This window comes from Sminthopsis crassicaudata, chromosome 2 (assembly GCF_048593235.1).
Source record: "Sminthopsis crassicaudata isolate SCR6 chromosome 2, ASM4859323v1, whole genome shotgun sequence".
NCBI lineage: Eukaryota > Metazoa > Chordata > Mammalia > Dasyuromorphia > Dasyuridae > Sminthopsis > Sminthopsis crassicaudata.
In genome coordinates, this window is record NC_133618.1 from 482,831,589 (window position 1) to 482,851,439 (window position 19,851).

Consider the following 19,851-nt stretch of genomic DNA (forward strand, 5'->3'; position numbering starts at 1 on the left):
ATTACATAAATTACATAAGCACATAGTAACATAGTAACATAACACATGCTAGAAGTATATAACATAATCATAATCATAAATTGAAAATTTATAAATGTCCATAAGTCCATTGTCCATTATTCTCATCTTGTGTGAGGAAGTCCAATGATTCCTGCTGGTTTTTAAAGTTCTTTAACAGTCTTCTTATTATCCATGCTCTTTCAGTGTCAGATGTTTCTTAGATCTTCTCCTTTATTTTGAGGTCTTTCTCTTTTTCTGTCTCTCTCTGATGGACAAGGCGAATATGACTCGTTGGCACCCATCTGATTCCTTCTCCTGCTGAAGAAATACAAGCAAACCCTCTCTCCCAGGCAGTTAACCTATCTAATTATTACCTTCTATTTACCACTTTCTAAATCTCTTCTCATCATCTGGCAATTACATTGGAATTGTTTGCACTGGACACAGCCCTGTTGGTTTAAAAGGCCTGTATTCTCCCCAAGTGTAATCCATTTTTGCAATCTGATTGCCTTTTGACTGACTTATCAGGTAATCCCTTTCTGCCATGTGATTGCTTCTCTGCTGATTGATTAAATCAGAGTCCTGACCTTCTAAAGGCTCTTTGGGTGTAACATCAGCTGCCAACCTGCCCCAAGTCTTTTTTGCCAGGGGCCCTGGACCTGGGCCCCTCATCCCATTTCCCTGAATTATTCTACACTCTGATGCCCAATGGAGTCCTCTGTTGCATTTTGGACATGGGGTTTTAGGTCTTCTTTCACCCTGTCTTCTCACTGTATCTCCATACCTACACTGAGCTCTTAGATGTCCAATTTTTCCACATTGAAAACATCGCCGAGTTTCTCTAGAAGGCCCTTGCCAGGAGGGACCCTGTCTTTCCACATTCATCATTGTCTGAGTGTAAAAAGCATTTGTTCCCACTGTAGCACAGCGTCTTATGATCTCCTCTAAAGGAGCATCTTTGTCTAATCCCCATATAATTCTTTTGCAAATCTCATTGGCATTTTCCTTAGCCAGATGTCTGGTCATTATTTCTGTAGCTGAATTTTCTCCAATAGTTCTTTTGACAGCAGTTTGCAAACGTCCCACAAAATCTGCAAAAGGTTCATTGGGAACTTGCTGTATTTTAGTGAAAGCCTCTCCACGATCTTTCTGTCCAGGAAGGACACCCCAAGCTTTTATTGCAGCCTTAGCAATTTGTTCATATATTGTCATGGTATAATTAATCTGTTCCGAATTCTCTCCATACTGACCTTCACCAGCCAAGTGCTCAAAAGTGAATTGTGTGTTAACTCCTATTTCCAAATTGCATCTGACTTGAATTTTACATAATTCATGAAATTCCGAAAGCCATAATAAATTTTCTCCAGGTTCCAGGCATATCCTTGCTATGGATTTCCAATCATTCGGGGTTAGGACTTCATAAGACAAACCATCTAGTAACATTTTGACATAAGCTGATGTAGTCCCATAAAGGGTACAACCTTTTTTCAAATCCTTAATTTTATTCAAATCTAAAGGTGCATATCTTCTCATTTTATGACCTACAGAATCAATATTTTCAATCACAGGATATGCATGTATAAAATCACTTATATCCTGTCCTTCTCTCTTAGCTTTAACCAATGCTTTTTCTAATCTTGTCATAGGCTTAGGCTGCTTCACAGGCAATTCTGTTTGTGTTTCTGCCTCTTCCTCTCCTCCTTCTTGCTCCACCCATGAAGGGTTAATTGAGGGAGGAGATGGGAGGTGCTCCTGTTGCTCAGAATTGTACTTAACTTCATTGTTATCTGATTCATCCTTTTCACCTAGTTTAGTTGACACTTCCCCATTTTGCTCCTTCATCTCTTCCTTTAGAATAACATTGTTTAAAGCCAATTGGATTACATTGTATATATGAATTGTATCTTTGGAAATTGAGTTTGGCCTGGAATTGTAGTGTTCACCTAATTGCTTTCCTACTAATTCCCATTCATCTGGATCCAATTCTTCTTCCAGAGAAAAAGAAGGACATATAACCTTCACAGTTCTTAAAAGTTCAGTAATCTCCTCTAAAATTATAATCAATCCTTGGCTTTTCATAACCTTGATGATGCTCTCTAAACATTTTCCTTGAACAGAAGGTGTTTGCCCCATTTCACTATAAGAGATTCCTGGTTTAGTCCTTAACAAGTTAAGTTCCTTATTTATCTATTAGCACGCTCACTTAATCTTTAACAAAGTTTCCTTGTTACTCACGGTTCTGGGTTAGAGAGACTGAGATCTGGATGGGAGGCTTTTCCACTGGAATCAGGACCGTATCTGTCCCTGTTCGGGCGCCAAATTGCGAAGGTCTGGTCTAGCTCCTCTTGTCAGGATAAGCAAAAGTCCTTGCCCCACGTTGGGCGCCAAATGTAGTGAGCTGTCGTCTCTAGAAGCTGCTGGATCGCTCTCTAGGAAGAGAACTGCTGTGTCTACTCAAATCTCTCAGACAGATTCTTCTTCCTGTAACGAACCGTTGTCTCCAGGCAGTTGCTGTTAACTCTTGTCCAAAGAAGTGACTTCCCTTCCTGCAGAGAGCCCCGTCAAGCCTGATGCAATTCAGAGTCTTCCTTCTTGAATCCTGGCTCTGAATCTCCTCCAGCTCTTATCCTTCTCCAGGCCGATCTGCTCTGCGCCCAGTGCTGTCCTCTCTTTTATTCTCCCAGAGAATGGGCGTGGGATAATGCAAGGGCTTCTGGGAAGAACCACCCCAGCCAATGAGCTTGCCCCCTCTATCAAGTCAACCTGAGTTCTCACCTTATAATTGTCCAGAAAACCTGAATTCTCACCTTGTCACTGTCCAGACAACCTCAGTTCTCACTTAGTAATCCTAACAGAACACACCTTGGGCAAGGAGTCAGAAGACCTGAGTTCTGATCTCAGTATTGTCAAGTCATTTGTGCTCTCTGGACTTTGTTTCCCTTAATTATAAAAAAAGGAAATTAGGCCAAATCACCTCTAGTTTCCCTGGTTTTCATGACCACTTCCTAACTCAGAACCCCACCAGAATTAGAAGTTAAATTTATAGCTTAAAATTGACTTTCAAACCCACAGCTCCTCACTCCAACACCACAGAAGGTTAGGTCTTCCCTTCTGTCACTGCCAGGCTGCCTTCTCTTTCCAGGGCTTGGATTTGTAATGTCTTTCTCTCCGTGATACAATGTGTATATCACTGCTTGACATAATATCTCACCCAAATAGTGCTTTGATAATCATATAGCATTTTTCTTCAATAGCCTCACAAGGTAGGTGGTACAAATACTACTGTCTTCATGTTCCAGAAAGGAAAACTGAGGTCTGCAAAACTAAGAGCATGTCCCAGGTCACATAGTGAGTAAGTACAGGGAGGAATGGAACTCTGACCCCCTTCACCAGTGTTCTTTCTCCTGCAATGCCGAGAGTTGATAGCTGGATGGACACTGGAGAGAAAGCCTGAGTTACTGTAGACAATCTGGAAGCCTTGCTAATCCGAGAGGCAAGGAAGAGGGAGCACAGGCTCATGCTGCCCTTAAGGGGCCCTTTCGTTTAAGTGGTCTTGATTACAACTCCACCTTAGGTAGAATTCATAGCTGAATTCCTTGCATTGACAAAACCATCATAATCCCACAGTTATGTTTTCAATCAGAAAGCCAAATTAGGATGTCAGACCCCTGAGGTTATATTTCTCCTATAAGAGATCTGCTCATACCAGATCTCTGCCAACTCTTTTTAGGATACTAAATCTCTTTTAGGGTTAACCTGTCAGTCAATGGCAGATCCCCTCCCCCACTGTCTGCTTTTTGGGATTTGTCAGCTTGCTAAGGGTCACAATAGCTAATGTCTGTTAGGACCCCAAACTCCTTTTAGGGTTAACCCTGTGATCCCCCACTTGGAGTCCTCCTCTTGGTTGCTGCTAGGGAACTTGTTCTCCCCCTTGCTAAAGACTGTTAAAGATTTATCCTGCTCTTAGCACTGTCATAAAATCCTTGCCCCCTGATTTGGAGGACGTCTAAGTCTACAAATTCTTTTAAGATTACTCATGACACGGGTGGTAACTACAGTATACATTTGGGGTATCACCCAGCCCCCCCACTTTATGGCCTGATACAAGGGGAGTCTGATTGTACCCCAAACCTCATCAGCAACATCACCAAGAGTCCTGGCCTTGGGGTCAGAGGACCTGGATTTGAGCCTTGGGTCAGAACCTGGTCTGGTGTCACTTGGGAATCATTTCCTAAACTCTAGATCTTAGCTTGTCCTTCTGTAAAATGAAGGGGGTTAGAGTAGACATTGTCCCTCCCATCTATAAAATTCAATGAAGTCCATTTCCAAGCTTCCAATGTTTTCCTTCTTTATTTCCACACCTATTGGTTTCTCTCAAGTCCCCACTAAAATTTCACCTCCTACACAGCCTTTTCCTGTCCCCTTTAATGGGTCATCCTTCTGCTGGTTATCATTATTTTTGTACAGCATAAATTGCTTTTACATACAAGTGCACCTCATTTTATTGCATTGTGCTTTATTGGTCTTTGCAGATAATTGTGGTGTTTCTGGTTTTGTTTTTGACAAATTGAAGGTCTGTGGCAACTGTACCTTGAACAAGTCAGTTATTACCATTTTCCCAACATCATGGGCTCATATCTGGTCTCTGTGTGACATTTTGGTAACTCACAATGTTTCAAACTTTTTCATGATCATATCTGTCATGGTGATTTGTGAGCAACGTTTTTGATGTTATTATTGTCGTTGTTTTAGAGCACCACAATTCACTCCCATATAAGACTTAATTGATAAAGAACCACAAATAAATGTTGCCTGTATTCCCTCTTCTCTGGCCTCCCTGTACCCTGAGAATAACAATATTCAAATTAAGACAATTAACAATCCCACAACAGCCTCCAAATGTTTAAATGAAAGGAGTCAATCCATGCAGCAAACTTCATTGCCTTATTTTATGAAATTGCTACAGCCACCCCCACCTTCAGCAAGTACTACCCTAAGCAGTTAGCAGCCATCCACGTCCCGGGAAAATCCTCCACTAGTAATACGGTCATAACTCTCTGAAGGCTCAGGTGGTGATTGGCCTTTTTTTTTTTTTTTTGTCAATAAAACATTTTTAATTAAAGAATATGCATTTTAGACTATTGTTTTATACTTAATAGGCTACAGTATGGTGTAAACAAACTTTTTTGTTTGGGAAACTGCAAAACCAAAAAATGTGTGGTAGTCGCTTTATTGCATTGGCAGTTTAGAGCCAAACCCAAATTAATTCTGAGATATGCCTATCGTTGTTGCCTGTTCTCTCCCCAGGCTTATTTTGGAGAACAAAAGATAACGCGCTCTCATTTTGCAGAACTAAAAGCAACATATCAAAGTCAGGTTTTGCTGTCGGCCTGTGCGGTGATGACTTCATTCCCTGATCTTACTTAGTACAAGCACGGCTAACGGAGAACTGGGGGGAGGGGGGAGCTAGTCAAGGGTTAACGAGAGAATGGGGAAATGAATGGACACCCATCTTAGAGTACAATTTGCATGAACACATATATTTTTTTTTCCTGAGGCTGGGGTTAAGTGACTTGCCCAGGATCACATAGCTAAGAAGTGTTAAGTGTCTGAGACCAAATTTGAACTCGGGTCCTCCTGAATTCAAGGCTAGTGCTCTATCCACTGCGCCACCTAGCTGCCCCTGCATGAGCATATTAAAACCAGGCAACAACAAAATAAGCTGGGTTTTGGTTTGTGGTGGATTGCCTTACTTTAAAGATCCAGCTCCACTGCTTAATTAGTAGGTGTTTGTGTAACATTTGGCAAGTCTCTTTTAAGAGTTGTAACTCTCCTCCACTTAAAGGTGAAGGTGGCTGGACGGGATAATCTCTAAAATCACTCTCTGCTGTCATTCTGAGATTCTGCTTCTTCTATTAGGATAATTACGGCCATCACCTCTACGAGAGCAGAGCTGCTACGGCTTCGGAGCCCCAGCAGGGGGCAGGCAGCGCAAAGGGGCGGTGGCTACGGTAGGGCTTGAGCCGTGCAGCGGCCCGTAGCGCGGGGGCGGAAGCTGATGCGGCTGTCCGCGGCTGTCCGCGGCGGTCCGTGGATCCACCTCTCCCCCCACCCCCATCCCGCCCCGACCTACGCCTCAGCCGCGCAGTCGCTCCCCAGACTCGGGATCGCGGCCCCCCGGCGGGCCGGCCAGCCGCAGCCATGTCGTCCGTGAGCGCGATCCAGATCCCGAGCCGGCTGCCGCTGCTGCTGACCCACGAGGGCGTCCTGCTGCCCGGCTCTACGATGCGCACCAGTGTGGACTCGGCCCGCAACCTGCAGCTGGTGCGCAGCCGCCTGCTCAAGGGCACGTCGCTGCAGAGCACCATCCTGGGCGTCATCCCCAACACCCCGGACCCGGCCAGCGACGCTCAGGACCTGCCGCCGCTGCACAGGTAGCCCGGCAACGGCGGCCGCCCGGCCGGGGAAACTGAGCCCCGGGAGACTCCTCGGCCTCCCCCCTCCCCGCGGGTGGGGCTCGGGCTTTAGGGTCTGAGAGTCTTCCCTGAGAGCAGAGTCGGAGCTCTAGAAGGCGCCGCATAGAATGACCGCTTAGGCCCATGCTCTGTTTCATACAGATAGAGACACAGAGCCGGGGAGCGTGGTCAGTGCGGACGCCCGGAGCCGGGGCAGCACGGCCGCACTGCGTCCTTCGTCCGGTCCCCTCCCACACCAGGAGCCCCGAGAGCCCGAGCCACGGCTCCGAGCGCTCCTACGGTGGAGAGCCGCACAGGCCGCCCCTAGGAGCGCGCCCTGGGACACCTGCCGCCCGGGCCCCGAGCGTAGATTCAGGCGTTCCCGCCCTGTTAGACTCCGGGACGGGCCGGGGCTTTCCCCAGTAAAAGCTGGATGCCCACGGAGGACCAGGTTCTCTGTCGGGGGTAGGTGGGTCTTTTGGGCAAGCTGACCGCTATGCGTTTTCCGATTCTGGAGGAAGGGCATTGGTCTGCATGAACTCCGGATTGCTCCAGTTGTGAAACTCGGTGTTTGTGTAACGCGCGTGTCCCGCCGCGGTTACAGCCTCTGAGGCGCTGTCGGAGAGCCAGGCGAGGGCGCCCGGCCGGAAGGTGCCCGAAGTTCATGTGTCCTTAAATCCTGCATGTCATAAGCATCTCAGCCGGAGAAACTGAGGAGTGTGGAGAGCAGAAAGGCCGCGTGCCTTCTCTGACTGCCCTTCCCCTAGAACTCTCCGAGGGACTTAATCCGGCCATATCTCTTACTTCTAAACCTCTTCTCTCTTCCTCTTCATTTCCCTTACCACTGCAGCCCTCCCCATGGGCCCCACGGCTCTCCCTGCCTCTTAGCCATGGTAAGGCTCCCGAGCCTCCTCTGCCGTTTAAAAACCCTAAAAATTCAGCAAGTCCCAGGCAAACTGCCCCAGAGCCAGGCTGGTAGGACAGGGACAGACTCCAACGTGTCTTTTTCCACATAGAGAACCAGAGCCGAGGGAGCCAGCTGAGGAGGACTGGGGACAAGGAAGAAGTAGGTCCCACCTTCAGGGCTCAGGCACAGACAGCCTCGGAACTGAGCGTTATCTGCCGCCTGGGGCGTCTCCCTGCCTTTTAGAGCCCAGGCTGAGGCAGTCCTTTGTCATATTTCTTGGGCTCATCTTTAGATCCTAATTCCTTTCCTATCCTGCTCTACTTCTTTTCTCAACATCTCTTCTTTGTTTCCAGCTGCTCCGTTTTCTTCTCCCCCTACCAGACTGCTTGACCTCTCGCGGTCTCCTCTCACTTACTTACCCTTCAGTGGTTCTGGGGTATGAGAATTTGGGTTCACATTCTGCCTGTGATTTTCTTAGAGGGCCCTGAACTCCCCTGAGGCTCAGGGTCTCTAGCTCTGAAAGGAGGGATTTGAATTAGATGACCTCATAAGTCATTTCTAGTTCCAGGTCTAGCCTGTGATCCTCAATATGGAGTGTTCTTCGCAGTTAGTATCCTCATTCCTCCCAAATCTTTACATTTCATTTCTGGAAATAAAATCCTTCTCCAAGGACTGTAGAAAAAAAAAAGTTAGGACTAGACAAGTTTTCTGGTTCCAGTGCACCTGGTCTTCTACCTCATTTTAGACGGATGTGCTCAGGTATAGTGTCTTTGCTAGTTTCTGTATATCCTCTGTGGTGAAGTTTTAACATAATTACATAATGTTTACCAATCCACAAATACTCAGTATAAAAACAATCACATTTTTATATTCTGTGAATATATATTTATGGCACTGAAGCTAAATTTTAAAAGGTACAAACAGATTCTGCTTTCTAAGAATATTGATTAATACAGAAAATATTCTGATAATGAGTAAAAAAGCCTAGGAACAAAAAACCTCAGCATATAAATTAATACCTGCATTTTGTTTAATGTTTCCTAGCCTGAAATTACTTTAGTTATTATGATTAAATAATGACTTTAGTTAGATGTTTATTATTGTTTAGCGATCCTATATTTGACACAATCTCATAGTGTCCCAAGATCCTTTTAGATTGCTTGGCACATAGAATGCTTGTTGGTTGATTGTTCTAGTCCAGCTCTCTGCCCATTTAAGATACCCTAAAAAGTAGCTGTTTATTCTTAAGTTTCCAGAAAAGGATTATGTCACCTCCTTCAGTCATCAGGACATAGGATCAATTTAAAGCTAGATGGGGAGTCCCTGATTTTACTGGTGAGGAAACCAAGTCCCAAAGCCGATAAGGATTTGCACAAGGTAACCCAGCTAGTGAGTAGCAGAGTCAGAATTTGAGCACTCATCTGATGTCAGATAATTCCTTAAAATAGTGAGTTGCAAAATTTTTTTTATTTTCTGATCTAAACTTGGAAACACTATGAAAAAATTCTTAGTCAAGTGTCAACCCAATACCCATCCAAGTCCAGACACTAAAATCTTTCACTTACCCAATTAATTGTTTTCTCAGATCACAAGAGAACACCAGAGGCACAAATGGCTTTCTTCTGCTCCTTCACTTCCCCCATACCTTTTAAGTGAAGGTTTCTGGCAAACTTCAGGAATCAGCAGAGGTTATATATAACCTCTTCCCTATAATCCTTCCCACACTGAGCACAGCAGAAATGGATGTTGCTGCTTTACCTGAGCTACTATCTATGCTGCTGTAAACAGCATGGCTACCCCCTCACATTGCCAGTAGTTCAGGCATAGTGCCAGAAGTACATAAACTTCTGAGAAAGGCACCAGAACATCTCTACAGTTTCGGGACTGGCCATCTTGGCACCACAGGACATCCTGCACCTACCTGCCTAATGAGATTGTACTTTTTGTGGCACCTGGATGACTTATTATTTTCTTAGTGGTGAAAATAGAAAGTTCTCAAATCTACAATTTTCTTTTGTGGTTCTCCAGTCCAGCTACTCCACTTCACCTTCTTGTGGGGTAGAATCATATTATAGAACAGGGAATTATACAAGGACCTTAAGAGATCGTCTAATCTAAACTTCTCCATGTAGAAGGTGGTCTTTCAGTCTGTGTCAGAACACTTGCTCACAAAGTGTTCCAAGTGTTCTCTTCCCCTGCTGATTCACTTTCTCCCAAATTGTTGTTGAGCTAGTTCTCTACCTTTTTTCTTTTTTCTTTCTTTTTTTTTCTGAGGCTGGGGTTAAGTGACTTGCCCAGGGTCACACAGCTAGGAAGTGTTAAGTGTCTGAGACCACATTTGAACTAGGGTCCTCCTGAATTCAAGGCTGGTGCTCTATCCACTGCACCACCTAGCTGCCTCCCTCTACCATTTTCTATATGATATGTGAGGTTTGGTTTCTTTTTTTTAACCTAAATGTAGATTTTATAGTCATAATTTTCATTTTAGTTTCAACCCTTAGAAATTCTGAACTGTCAAGACCTTTTAAAATCTTACATCTGTTTGCATCCAACAACCATAGTCATTCAGATTACTGTCATTTCTGAATTTAATAAGTGTCTTCTTTGTGTACAAGATCTCATCTCCTTAAAATGACTCATACTAACTAACCTCTTTCCTCTTTGTTTTATAGACACACGTAAGGTGTCTTACAGAAAGCCAAATACCTTAAGGAGTGTAGGAAAGATTGCTATGATGACCCCCCAAGGTCCTTAATTTTTATACTTTTTGCGGAAGTTTTCATTAATTTAAATATCTGTGATTTTATCAGTATGAGAATTCAGTCTGCTGATGCCCTTAACACTTTCATAAACAGAATATTGGAAATAGGAAGATTATTCACTTCTCATGGATTCAGTTAACTGTATGCTGACAATTCTCAGATCTGTTATCCAGATCTTTCCATCTCTGATGCCACATTTTTGGCTGGCTGTTAGACATCCTAAACTCAACATGTCCAAAATGAGCTCATCTCCGTATCCCCTCAAGCTCTGCCTTTCTAACTACCATTCTTTTGGAGGGCATGGTGATCTTCCCGGTCACCCAGGCATGACACTGAACTAGTCATTCACCCTGCCTTCTCTCTCGCCCTCCCATCCAATCAGTTACAAAGTCTGTCCTCTCCTCACCTCTCCCAGAGTTGTTTGCAAAAGCCTGCTGCTTGGACTCTGCTCCTCAAGCCTTTCCACCCTTCCTTCCTCCATTCAATTGTCAAATTGATCTTGCTGAAGTCTGATTGTTTTCACCCTACTGCTCGGTTAACTCCATGGTTCTCATCATCTCCAGGATCAAATGTGAATTCTTTTCTTTATCATTCAAAACCTTTCATAGTCTGTCATTCTTTCACCTTTCTAGTCTTCTTATTCCTTACCCTCAACCATTAACTTTGCAATCCACTGACACCAGCATCTTGGGAGACCTCATCAGATACCCATCTCCTGAATATCTGTATTTTCACTGACTTTCTCTATGGGCTTGGAATTCTCCCTCTTGGTCTCCATCTCTTGGCCTCCCTTACTTCAAGTCCCAGTAAAAGTCCCACCTTTTACAAGAGACCTTTTTCTAATCTCTCCTAATGCTGATACCTTCCTTCTGCTAAACTTTTCTAATTCCTTCAATATATATTTTATTGGGACAGTTTGCATATTATCTCTCAGATTAGACAGTAAAATTCTTGAGAGAGCAGGGGTTGGGTTTTTGGTTTTTTTTTTTTTTCCTTTTACTGTATCCCTAGTGCTTAACATTGTGCCTAGCACATAGTAGACACTTAAAAATGCTTATTGTCTGATTGCTTGACTATAGACCCTTTATGGCCACCTGGTGATGGGCACTGTCAAATTTATTAGTCTTCTTTTGCAAAAGGCCTGATTGGTCTGTTATTTAAAAATTCCATTTGATGGAATATTGACACTTGGTCAATATAACCGTTAGGTGTATCCCCATCTAAGGGAGGGGATAGGGATAAGGAGGGGGAAAATAGGAACAGAAGCTTTTGCAAGGGTCAGTGTTGAAAAATTACCCATGCATATGTTTTGTAAATAAAAAGCTATCATAATTTTTAAAAAAGATTATACAACTTAATTTTTTCCAAAGCAAAATTTAAAATTTTCAAAGACAAATTGGTAACATGAGAGGTCAGAACAAATACTTTGATTGTCTTGGGACCACCTTTCATAGAATTCCCCCAACTTGTTCGTTTCACAGAATATAGTCCAATCAATGAGCAGGGTCAAAGATTCAGCATAATTCATACACTATTGAAGCAATTAAGCCAAGTAACACAGGCCAACCCAATGGGACTCACTTGACAGATTATCTCATAAACAAATGGATAGGTTTTTTGTTTGTTTTTAGTTCCCTTGGTGTTACAAAATTGGTTCCTGTTGGAGAATATCTTTAGGGTAAATGAACACTGACTACATTTGCCAGTCTCTAACCCTTGGAGCAGCCACTTCAATTGATATCCACTCAAACTTTTTTGAAATAATTGATAGTCCACATTTTTTTTTTAACCACTGCCACTACTTTTCCTCCCCCACCCCCAAACTTGCAATTTAAATGCAGATTTTGTGTGTGAGAATGTTAGAATCTTAGAGTTAGAAGTCTATAACCTAAGTAATAGTTTCAGTTCCTGACTGTGTCTTCATTGAACAAAAATTTGTTTAGTCTTTATATAGCTCTTCATATTCAGTACATTAGGGGACAACAAGAATTATAAGCCCCCTCCCATGTGTTTTTTTTTTTTTAATAAAAAAGTTCATTATAGTTGTGAGAGGAGGATTAGAACTGTTTGTTCAACAACTATCTGCAGTGATGACTATTGAGGTTAAACTTATTCTAAGGAAGGTAGCATTTGGAATTCTTCATTTGGGTACTTTCAGAGCCAGTTTATGTAAAACATAATAAAATTAGTGTCTTTATAGATATACTTCCTTTAAATTTTTTTTTTTTTTTGCCTAAAATGGGTAACGTTACTTGAATTTACCAGAATTGATTTTTAATGCCATTTTCACCTTCAAATCCTGAACCTCACCTATCTTTCCAAGGAGTTCCATGTGCATTTTGAATAATGGTGATATTATTGGATAAATGTAATACAACCTTCCAAAATGACATAAACCTCCTCTTAAGAGGGGATATTTATTAATACTGGATGGATTTTGATGGGTTTGTTTAAAAACCCAGTCACATGGCATATGCAGTCAGACCTCTGAAAAAAAACATGTTATTAGACATATATTTGTTGTATTTGTGAATGAGTCATTCATTGTAGTGCCCTTTGTACATATTTGTACAAATATTTCTGATTTTACAGTTGTGGATATCCCCTCTGCTTAGGGGGTTTCAGTCTTCCACATCATAGTAGATGTTTTTTATAAGTAACTGTGATAGCCAAAAAAAGGTGGCCAACATTTTGGTGATTATCTTCTTTACACTTAGCAAGGCTTATCCCCATCTTACAGGTGTACCATATCAAATTAAAAAAAAAAAAACAAACCACCAAACCTTTAAATTAACAGAGACTTCATTTTACTTATTGTTTACATTTTTTAAAGTATAAATTAATGTAATAATGTAAAGTTTGAGTTGCTTGAAATAAGGATTGATTTAAGACATTCTTACTTGGACCTTCCCTCCCCAAAATGTCACTTACCACAGCAGTCTGAGATCTTCTGGTCTTTGAGAAAATATGTCCTTTAATGAATTTTCTTGTTTGACTTCAGAAAAAGAATCAAATTTTAGACCTTTAAAATTTTCTCATTGGGAGGAAGAATATAGTAAATTAATCTTTTGGTGCCAGCCTCATTTTTTGTATTAGTAAGACAGAAAAGTCATGTTCTCCAAATTTATCTTTTTGTGAAGTATCTTAATGGAAGAATCAGTATTTCTGAATTTATCTTACCTCCTTTACAAACACCCTGAGTTCTAGTATATAAACCCCTTGGGCCAAGAATCCGGTTCCTTACCTGTGAATATTTCCTGTTATGTGGTATAGTGTGCATAAGGAAAATTGTGCAAACGTTAGTAAGAAAAATCTGGAACAAACATTGGCAGTAGTTCATTTGCATGACATTGTAGAAAAACAGTAGACTAATTAACTGGGCTTAATTTTCTCACTTGAAAAATAAAGGGGTAGATTTGATTTCTTAGAACCTTTTCTATAATTAGATTACATTTTGTTGGCTTTTTGTTAATTTAATTAGACTACAACTTTTCTCAACACTCATGAGTTGGCTCTTAACTTTAAACACTTGATCATCTGCCTTGAAGAAACAGGACACAAATAACTCAAAATAAAGTTTCTAAATTATTTTTCTGCTATTAGGTTATTTTTATCTAATTCTCTCCTCAAGTTTATTTTTCTAAATATATTTGACAAAAGCTGATACTATCATCAGTTTTCATCCTTCTGTATAAATTAATGTCACTGATAATAAGGAATGAAGCTCTAAAATGTGCTGAATAATGGAGAGATGCCAGTTTGGGGTTAAAGTCTACTTCAGATAACCTAAATGTGAATTCATATTTTGGGAATAATTAGTTGATGCTATATGGGGGAAAGAAATCATGTCATTTCTTTGGTGTAAGAAATGCCCTTATCCATGTAAGTCAGAAATTAATTCTGCTACTTCTTTTCAAGAGTTATGTATGTCACTGAGACAAGGCTAAGGGTCTTACCCAGATGGATACAAACCAGAGGTGCCCAGGCCACAACTTAAGCCTATATTTTTTTAGATTCCCAAGACTAGGTCTTTCTCCATTCCTCATGCTGCTTTTAAGTAAAAATCACATCTATTGAATTTTTCCACATACATTTGTATTTGACCAAAGCTCAGACTGACTTTTCTGGTTGGACAAATTCACATTTGTTCTTTACCCATAATATTTTGACTTTTTAAATAGGTTTATTGGAACTACTAAGTTCAAAAAATTCCACTAATGTTTCTCACTATTTAATAAGTCTTAGTTATGACTTTTATTTTTCATATTGTTTGGGACAAGAAGACCTACCCAAATTGACTACTTGGAGATCACTCATATAAAGCAGAATTATTTATTAGAATCTCGAGAAGCGGACCCCATCCTGGTCTGTGAGCCAAATTTCACAGCAGGATAAGGCCATAGCCTTGAAAATGCTTACAGCTTTTATACATTTCAGACAAAGAATCTCCAAAATCCCACCCTCTATATGTTGTGATTGGTCACATAAGTCTACTGTACCCCTAGTTGGTAGTAGACAAGGTAGATTTACAGCTTCTTTGGCCATGTTGGACAATGAAATGTTGTTTAGGCCTTATCTATCTAAAATCATGTGATTCTGGAGAAGCCGAAACTGAGGCCTAATAGGCTTGGTCTACTTTAGTAAACAGTCTCTGATCAACATATGTTGTAACTTCTTCACCCTTTTCTCACACAATATGGTAAATGTTTATAAAATACCTGTAATGTACAGAGCTCTGTGCTGAGAGTGTGGTGGGAATCAGATTTTAGATAGAAGTTTAATTAAAACCTACTCCCTCCTTTCATGAAGATTATAATGTACTAGTTTCTTTATGTACAAATAAAACCATGTCTATAGTGGCAGGATAGCTACCTATCCAACAGGAATTACGATCTACTTTTCTTATTGGTCTCTGAACTCACTATTTTTGAGCTTGAGGGGGGGAAAAAAAGATGTTTTACTTTTTTTTTTAATCTCTGAGTTGTTTCCTTATACTTGAATAGGTTCCATTTGTACATTTGTAGATGATTTATTTTCTCTTTAAAAAAAAAAAGCATCATAGTACAATGTAGAATGCTTTTTCCCCTTTTAAATCACAAGAACATCTACACATACAGAATTGATATGGCCATTTTTCTAGAGTTGCTCAAGCAATAGGTAGTGTGTGAAAATTCCATCTAGTTTTTTTAAATTTTATCATTTTTATTATTTATTTATCATTATTGTTATTATTGTTTTTACAAAATACGCATTTAGATTTGAAATTAAAACCAGATGCAATTTTTAATATCCCTCTCACTCTTCAGCATTCTTAAGTTTTGGAGAATCTTATGAGGAAAAGACATCTTGTTTTGGAAGTAAGATTCTGGGCTTTTCTATTGCATGTTTGTAACACTGACTTTTACAATATTTTTCAGGATCGGGACAGCTGCATTGGCCGTTCAGGTGGTGGGCAGTAACTGGCCCAAGCCCCACTATACTTTGCTCATCACAGGTCTCTGCCGCTTCCAGATTGTTCAGGTGGTAAAGGAGAAACCATATCCTGTTGCAGAAGTTGAACAGTTGGACCGGCTGGAGGAATTTCCTAGCCCATCTAATGCCCCAGAGGAACTTGGAGAACTTTCTGAACAGTTCTATAAATATGCAGTTCAGGTATGTTGTTTTAATTTTTCCTTAAGCACAGTCTTTTCCTTCTATCTTTTCAGGCTATTGCCAACAACTATTTTGTTAATAGGGATAGCTTTTATGCCATTTATTGGTATTTCAGGGAAGCATGAATTAAAATGGCTTTTTTAAATTAATAATGGTGACCCAGTTTGTTTCTAATCTATAGGGTACAAAAAGCAAACTTTCTACTGATGAGCTGTGTTTTTCCCTTCCTTAAAAGTCTCTATATGGAACCATCTTCATATACCACCTTCTTTTCTCTGTGGATTAGAGTATTCATATTTTTAATACTATTAAGTTTATTAGGAAAAAAAAGACTTAAATGAATTTCTACAACTTCTCTTGTAACTACCAGTTTTTTACAATCATCGTAATTCCAGCCCTAAAAGATTAATTTGGAAAAAATAAAAAATCCATAAATAAACTCTGAAGACTGAACGAGTAATGTTCTGCTGACATATTAGTCTCTTTACATATACTAAATTCAAATGTGAAACTTAGGGCTAAGAGAGAAAGTTAAAGTCTTTTGAAAATTTTCTGTGTCTTCATGGAAAGAACTGAAATGAATGAAACTCCTTTCAAAATGCAATAAAAACTTGATTATTGGAAAGATAGAAAAGTTTTATACAATGTTTTATACATTCATAATCATGTCAATTGAAACATTTCAGGTATCTCTGCCTTTTTTCAACTCAAATGAAAGTGTTAGTAAGCTAATTTTGCCCTATGGTTTTGAGTAAACACTTGGAATGGCAGATGCTGAAATTTATGACTTTCACATTGCCAACACTGTCATCTGTTGTTGTGTTTTTAAGTACATGTGCCTCATTTCTCTTTAAAGAAATGTGTTAGTATTACAGAACAATAATATTTCATAGCATTCATATACCATAATTTATTTAGCCATCCTCCATCAGATGGGCATCCACTCAGTTTCCAGTTTCTGTCCACTACAAAGAGGGCTGCCACTAACATTTTTGCACATGTGAGTACTTCCCCTCTTTTAAAATTTCTATAGGATATAGGAGCACTGTTGTGTCAAAGGGTATGCACAATTTTATAGCCCTTTGGGCATCAGAACACTATATTCTTCACCATTCTTTTCAGAATAATCTCTGACACACTAGGCCCTTAGAGCAAGGCTTCTGCCCAGTCCTTGAGCTCCCCTCCAGACCTCTCTCTGCTGCTGTCAGTGCACATTCTCCTGTTTTTGTGGTTCACTTTGTGTCTCAGTATTACCTCATTTAGATTCTTATTGCTGTCACCTTCCTTTCTCAAGGGGTTTAATACCTAGCTTACATTCTCCTTTACCATCTCAACTCCTGGTCTCATAATGAAGACATTAATGTATGGTTAATTCCTCCTCAACCAATCAAGAATGTGCAAAGTCTTATTGTCTTAGCCTAACCTCTCTTCTCACCTCCGTCTTCACATCTCCATCTGCCTATTGGACATCTTGAGCTGGATGTTCCATAGATATCTTAAATTCGATGTGTCTGAAACTGAAGTCATTCTTTCTCCTCCAAAATGCTCCTCTCTTCTTGGCTTCTGTGTCACTGTACAGTTTCCAGTAACCCAGGTTCAAACCTAGATGTCATCCTTGAACTCTTCCTTATCTTACCCCCATATCCCATCAGTTTTTAAGTGTTGTCTTTCCTACCTTCATCTCATTATGTATCTTTATCCATAGGCAGCTAAATGGCGGACTGTATAGAAAAACCTGAGTTCAAATAAAAGTTTCAGATACTTATGCTGTGTAATCCTGGACAAATCATTTCTCCTTTCAGACTTAATTTTCTCATCTGTAAAAGATCTAGTATCTACCTAGTAACGTTGCCATGAGAATTAAATGAGATAACATATATAAGGTATTTAACAAATCTTAAATGTGCTATATAAATGCTATCTTTGATCTGCTTTTTATTGGGGACAAGAAATAATTTTGAAATGGTTTTCATTTTGTGATAGTATGTGTGTTTCTACTAACCACCAAAAGTCTGACCTTGACCAGATAAACCTAGGTTAAATTGATTTCTCTACTTTTAGATAATTCTCTACCTGGATTTGGAATTTCATATGTGCTTTGTTGCTTTCTTTTTTTAAATAGTTTTAATTCTGTGGTTTTTAATAATGACTTTGCTCCAAGGAAATATGTAAAGGTTTTAGCTTTAAGGAGTACACTTCCTGGTTATTAGAGCTCCTGTAGTAGCCCTCAGGGTGAAAAAGTCAGGTATGAAAAAAAAATTTTTTTTAATTAAAAAAAAGTCAAATATTTCAGGAATTATCCAAGACCTCACTGTGGCAAGATTATTTACATCAAAGCATGAGAAAATGTGATTGAAAACAAAAAAACTTCTGGAACTAACAAATGATTTTTACAAAACATCCTAATTAATCCTTAGAAAACAAGCAAATGTCTTTAAAGGAAATTGGTATCTGGAGAGGTGGTTCTATATTCCTCCATAGTGCAGTGTGGGCTTCTTGCAGTTGGAAAAGACCAATTAAAAAAAAAAAACTCACAATGAACTTAAAATGCTTATAATTACACATAAGATATTGTCCTGAAGTTTGGGAAGAAATGGTCATTTTAACTCATGAAGCTTTTTTAAATTAAAGATTATACCAAAACTGTTTTCATAAGCAGGCAAGATTTAGCTTTCTGCATCAGACTTTAAAACATCCACTCAATAAATCTTCTAGTTTTTACAAAATTTTCACTGGTCTTCTCTCTTGTCCCTGTTGAAGGAAGGATGATTTCTGATGTCTGTATTGCTATACTGAGAAGCAGAATTGTTCAAGAACAATAGAAATATTCATATAACAATGGAATATTTCAGCATGGCCTTGTACCATGTTCTATATCATGAAAGATTAATAAGACATTTATCCAAGAGATGGAAATAAAAATGCTTCAGGGCTCTAGGAACTTCAGTGGCCACTTTAAATCCCATTAAAAATCTATGGACTATAATCAAGGCTAGACTTGGAAAAATGAACTGTTCATTAAAGCTATATGTAATATCCAGGGTGATAAATGTGGTTTCATTATTAAGAATTAGAAGACATATGTAAGCATCTTGTGAACTCACTGTCAAGTCATGTTAAATTAATGATTGAGGCAAAAGGAGAATTTACTGCATCTTAAGTTTATTAACGATGTAAAATGTGATGAGGTTCATTATATAAGTAAAAAAATACTTATTTTACTTTATCTCTGCTAATTTACACTACCAGATTACCTTTAAATGACTTTCTTTTTAGTATTTCTCATCATCTTTAAGAGCCATATTCTTATTAGGTAGATTAATTTGAGAATTTTCATCTTCTAAAATTCTGTGTAGTTTTCTATATATTGAATGCAAGACTTACCACTTTTTTAATAATGAGGAAAAAATGAGTAATAGATGCATGCTTATCATTTCATCTTAGAACAAGGCCTCCTTAATTCTAGGCATTATATCTTTATGTGCTGTGCAGTTCCTAGCACAGCATGATCATGCCAGTAAATGTTAAAAGATCATGCAAAAAATTGCTATCCTTTGTGGTAACTGAAATAGAACTAATTGTAAGTATAGAAATAGAGTAGATGAATTTTTGAAATTCTGTCCAAATTCCAGAATAATTGAATTTTAGTTAGGAAGGACTTTAAAGTTTATCTGAACAAGAATATGTGTCTGAACAGGAATCCCATCTTCAGCATCTTCAGTAAGTGGTTATTCACTCCCCTCAAAGGCTTGTACATTATTCTGAAGCAGACTATTCAATTTTGGTTGGTTCTCATTGGTTTTCAATTTGATTTTATTGATATCTTTTGTTTTTATTTCACCTTCATTTCTCAACAAATAGTTCCTATCTCCCTGATCCAGAGTCGTCCCTTATGACTAATCACAACTAATTTTTTTAAAGTAAGGAAAAGCAATTTAGTAAAACTTGTCACTTTACCCAGTGCAGTAGCATATGTGATTTTCCCATCCCATAATATGTGTCTCCCTTCTATTTCTACTTCCTACTGAGGAGGGAGGCAGTTGTGGATTACTCTAATTGTTAAGAAGTTTTTCCT

General features: G+C 39.5%; 2 protein-coding genes across 2 annotated transcripts in view; one reads left to right on the forward strand and one right to left on the reverse strand.

Annotated features, from left to right (window-relative positions):
* The window catches only part of ABCC11 (ATP binding cassette subfamily C member 11), an 82,083-nt gene extending 72,933 nt beyond the window's left edge, over positions 1–9,150 (reverse strand). The window contains exon 1 of the mRNA XM_074293323.1: positions 8,928–9,150. The gene's annotated coding sequence lies outside the window, so the exon portion shown is untranslated. The remainder of the gene's footprint in view (positions 1–8,927) is intronic.
* Positions 5,994–19,851, forward strand: part of LONP2 (lon peptidase 2, peroxisomal) — a 116,042-nt gene continuing 102,184 nt past the window's right edge. Inside the window, exons 1-2 of the mRNA XM_074293324.1 lie at positions 5,994–6,434; positions 15,542–15,776. Coding sequence (XP_074149425.1) covers positions 6,202–6,434; positions 15,542–15,776 — 468 coding nt within the window. The 5' untranslated portion in view covers positions 5,994–6,201. The remainder of the gene's footprint in view (positions 6,435–15,541; positions 15,777–19,851) is intronic.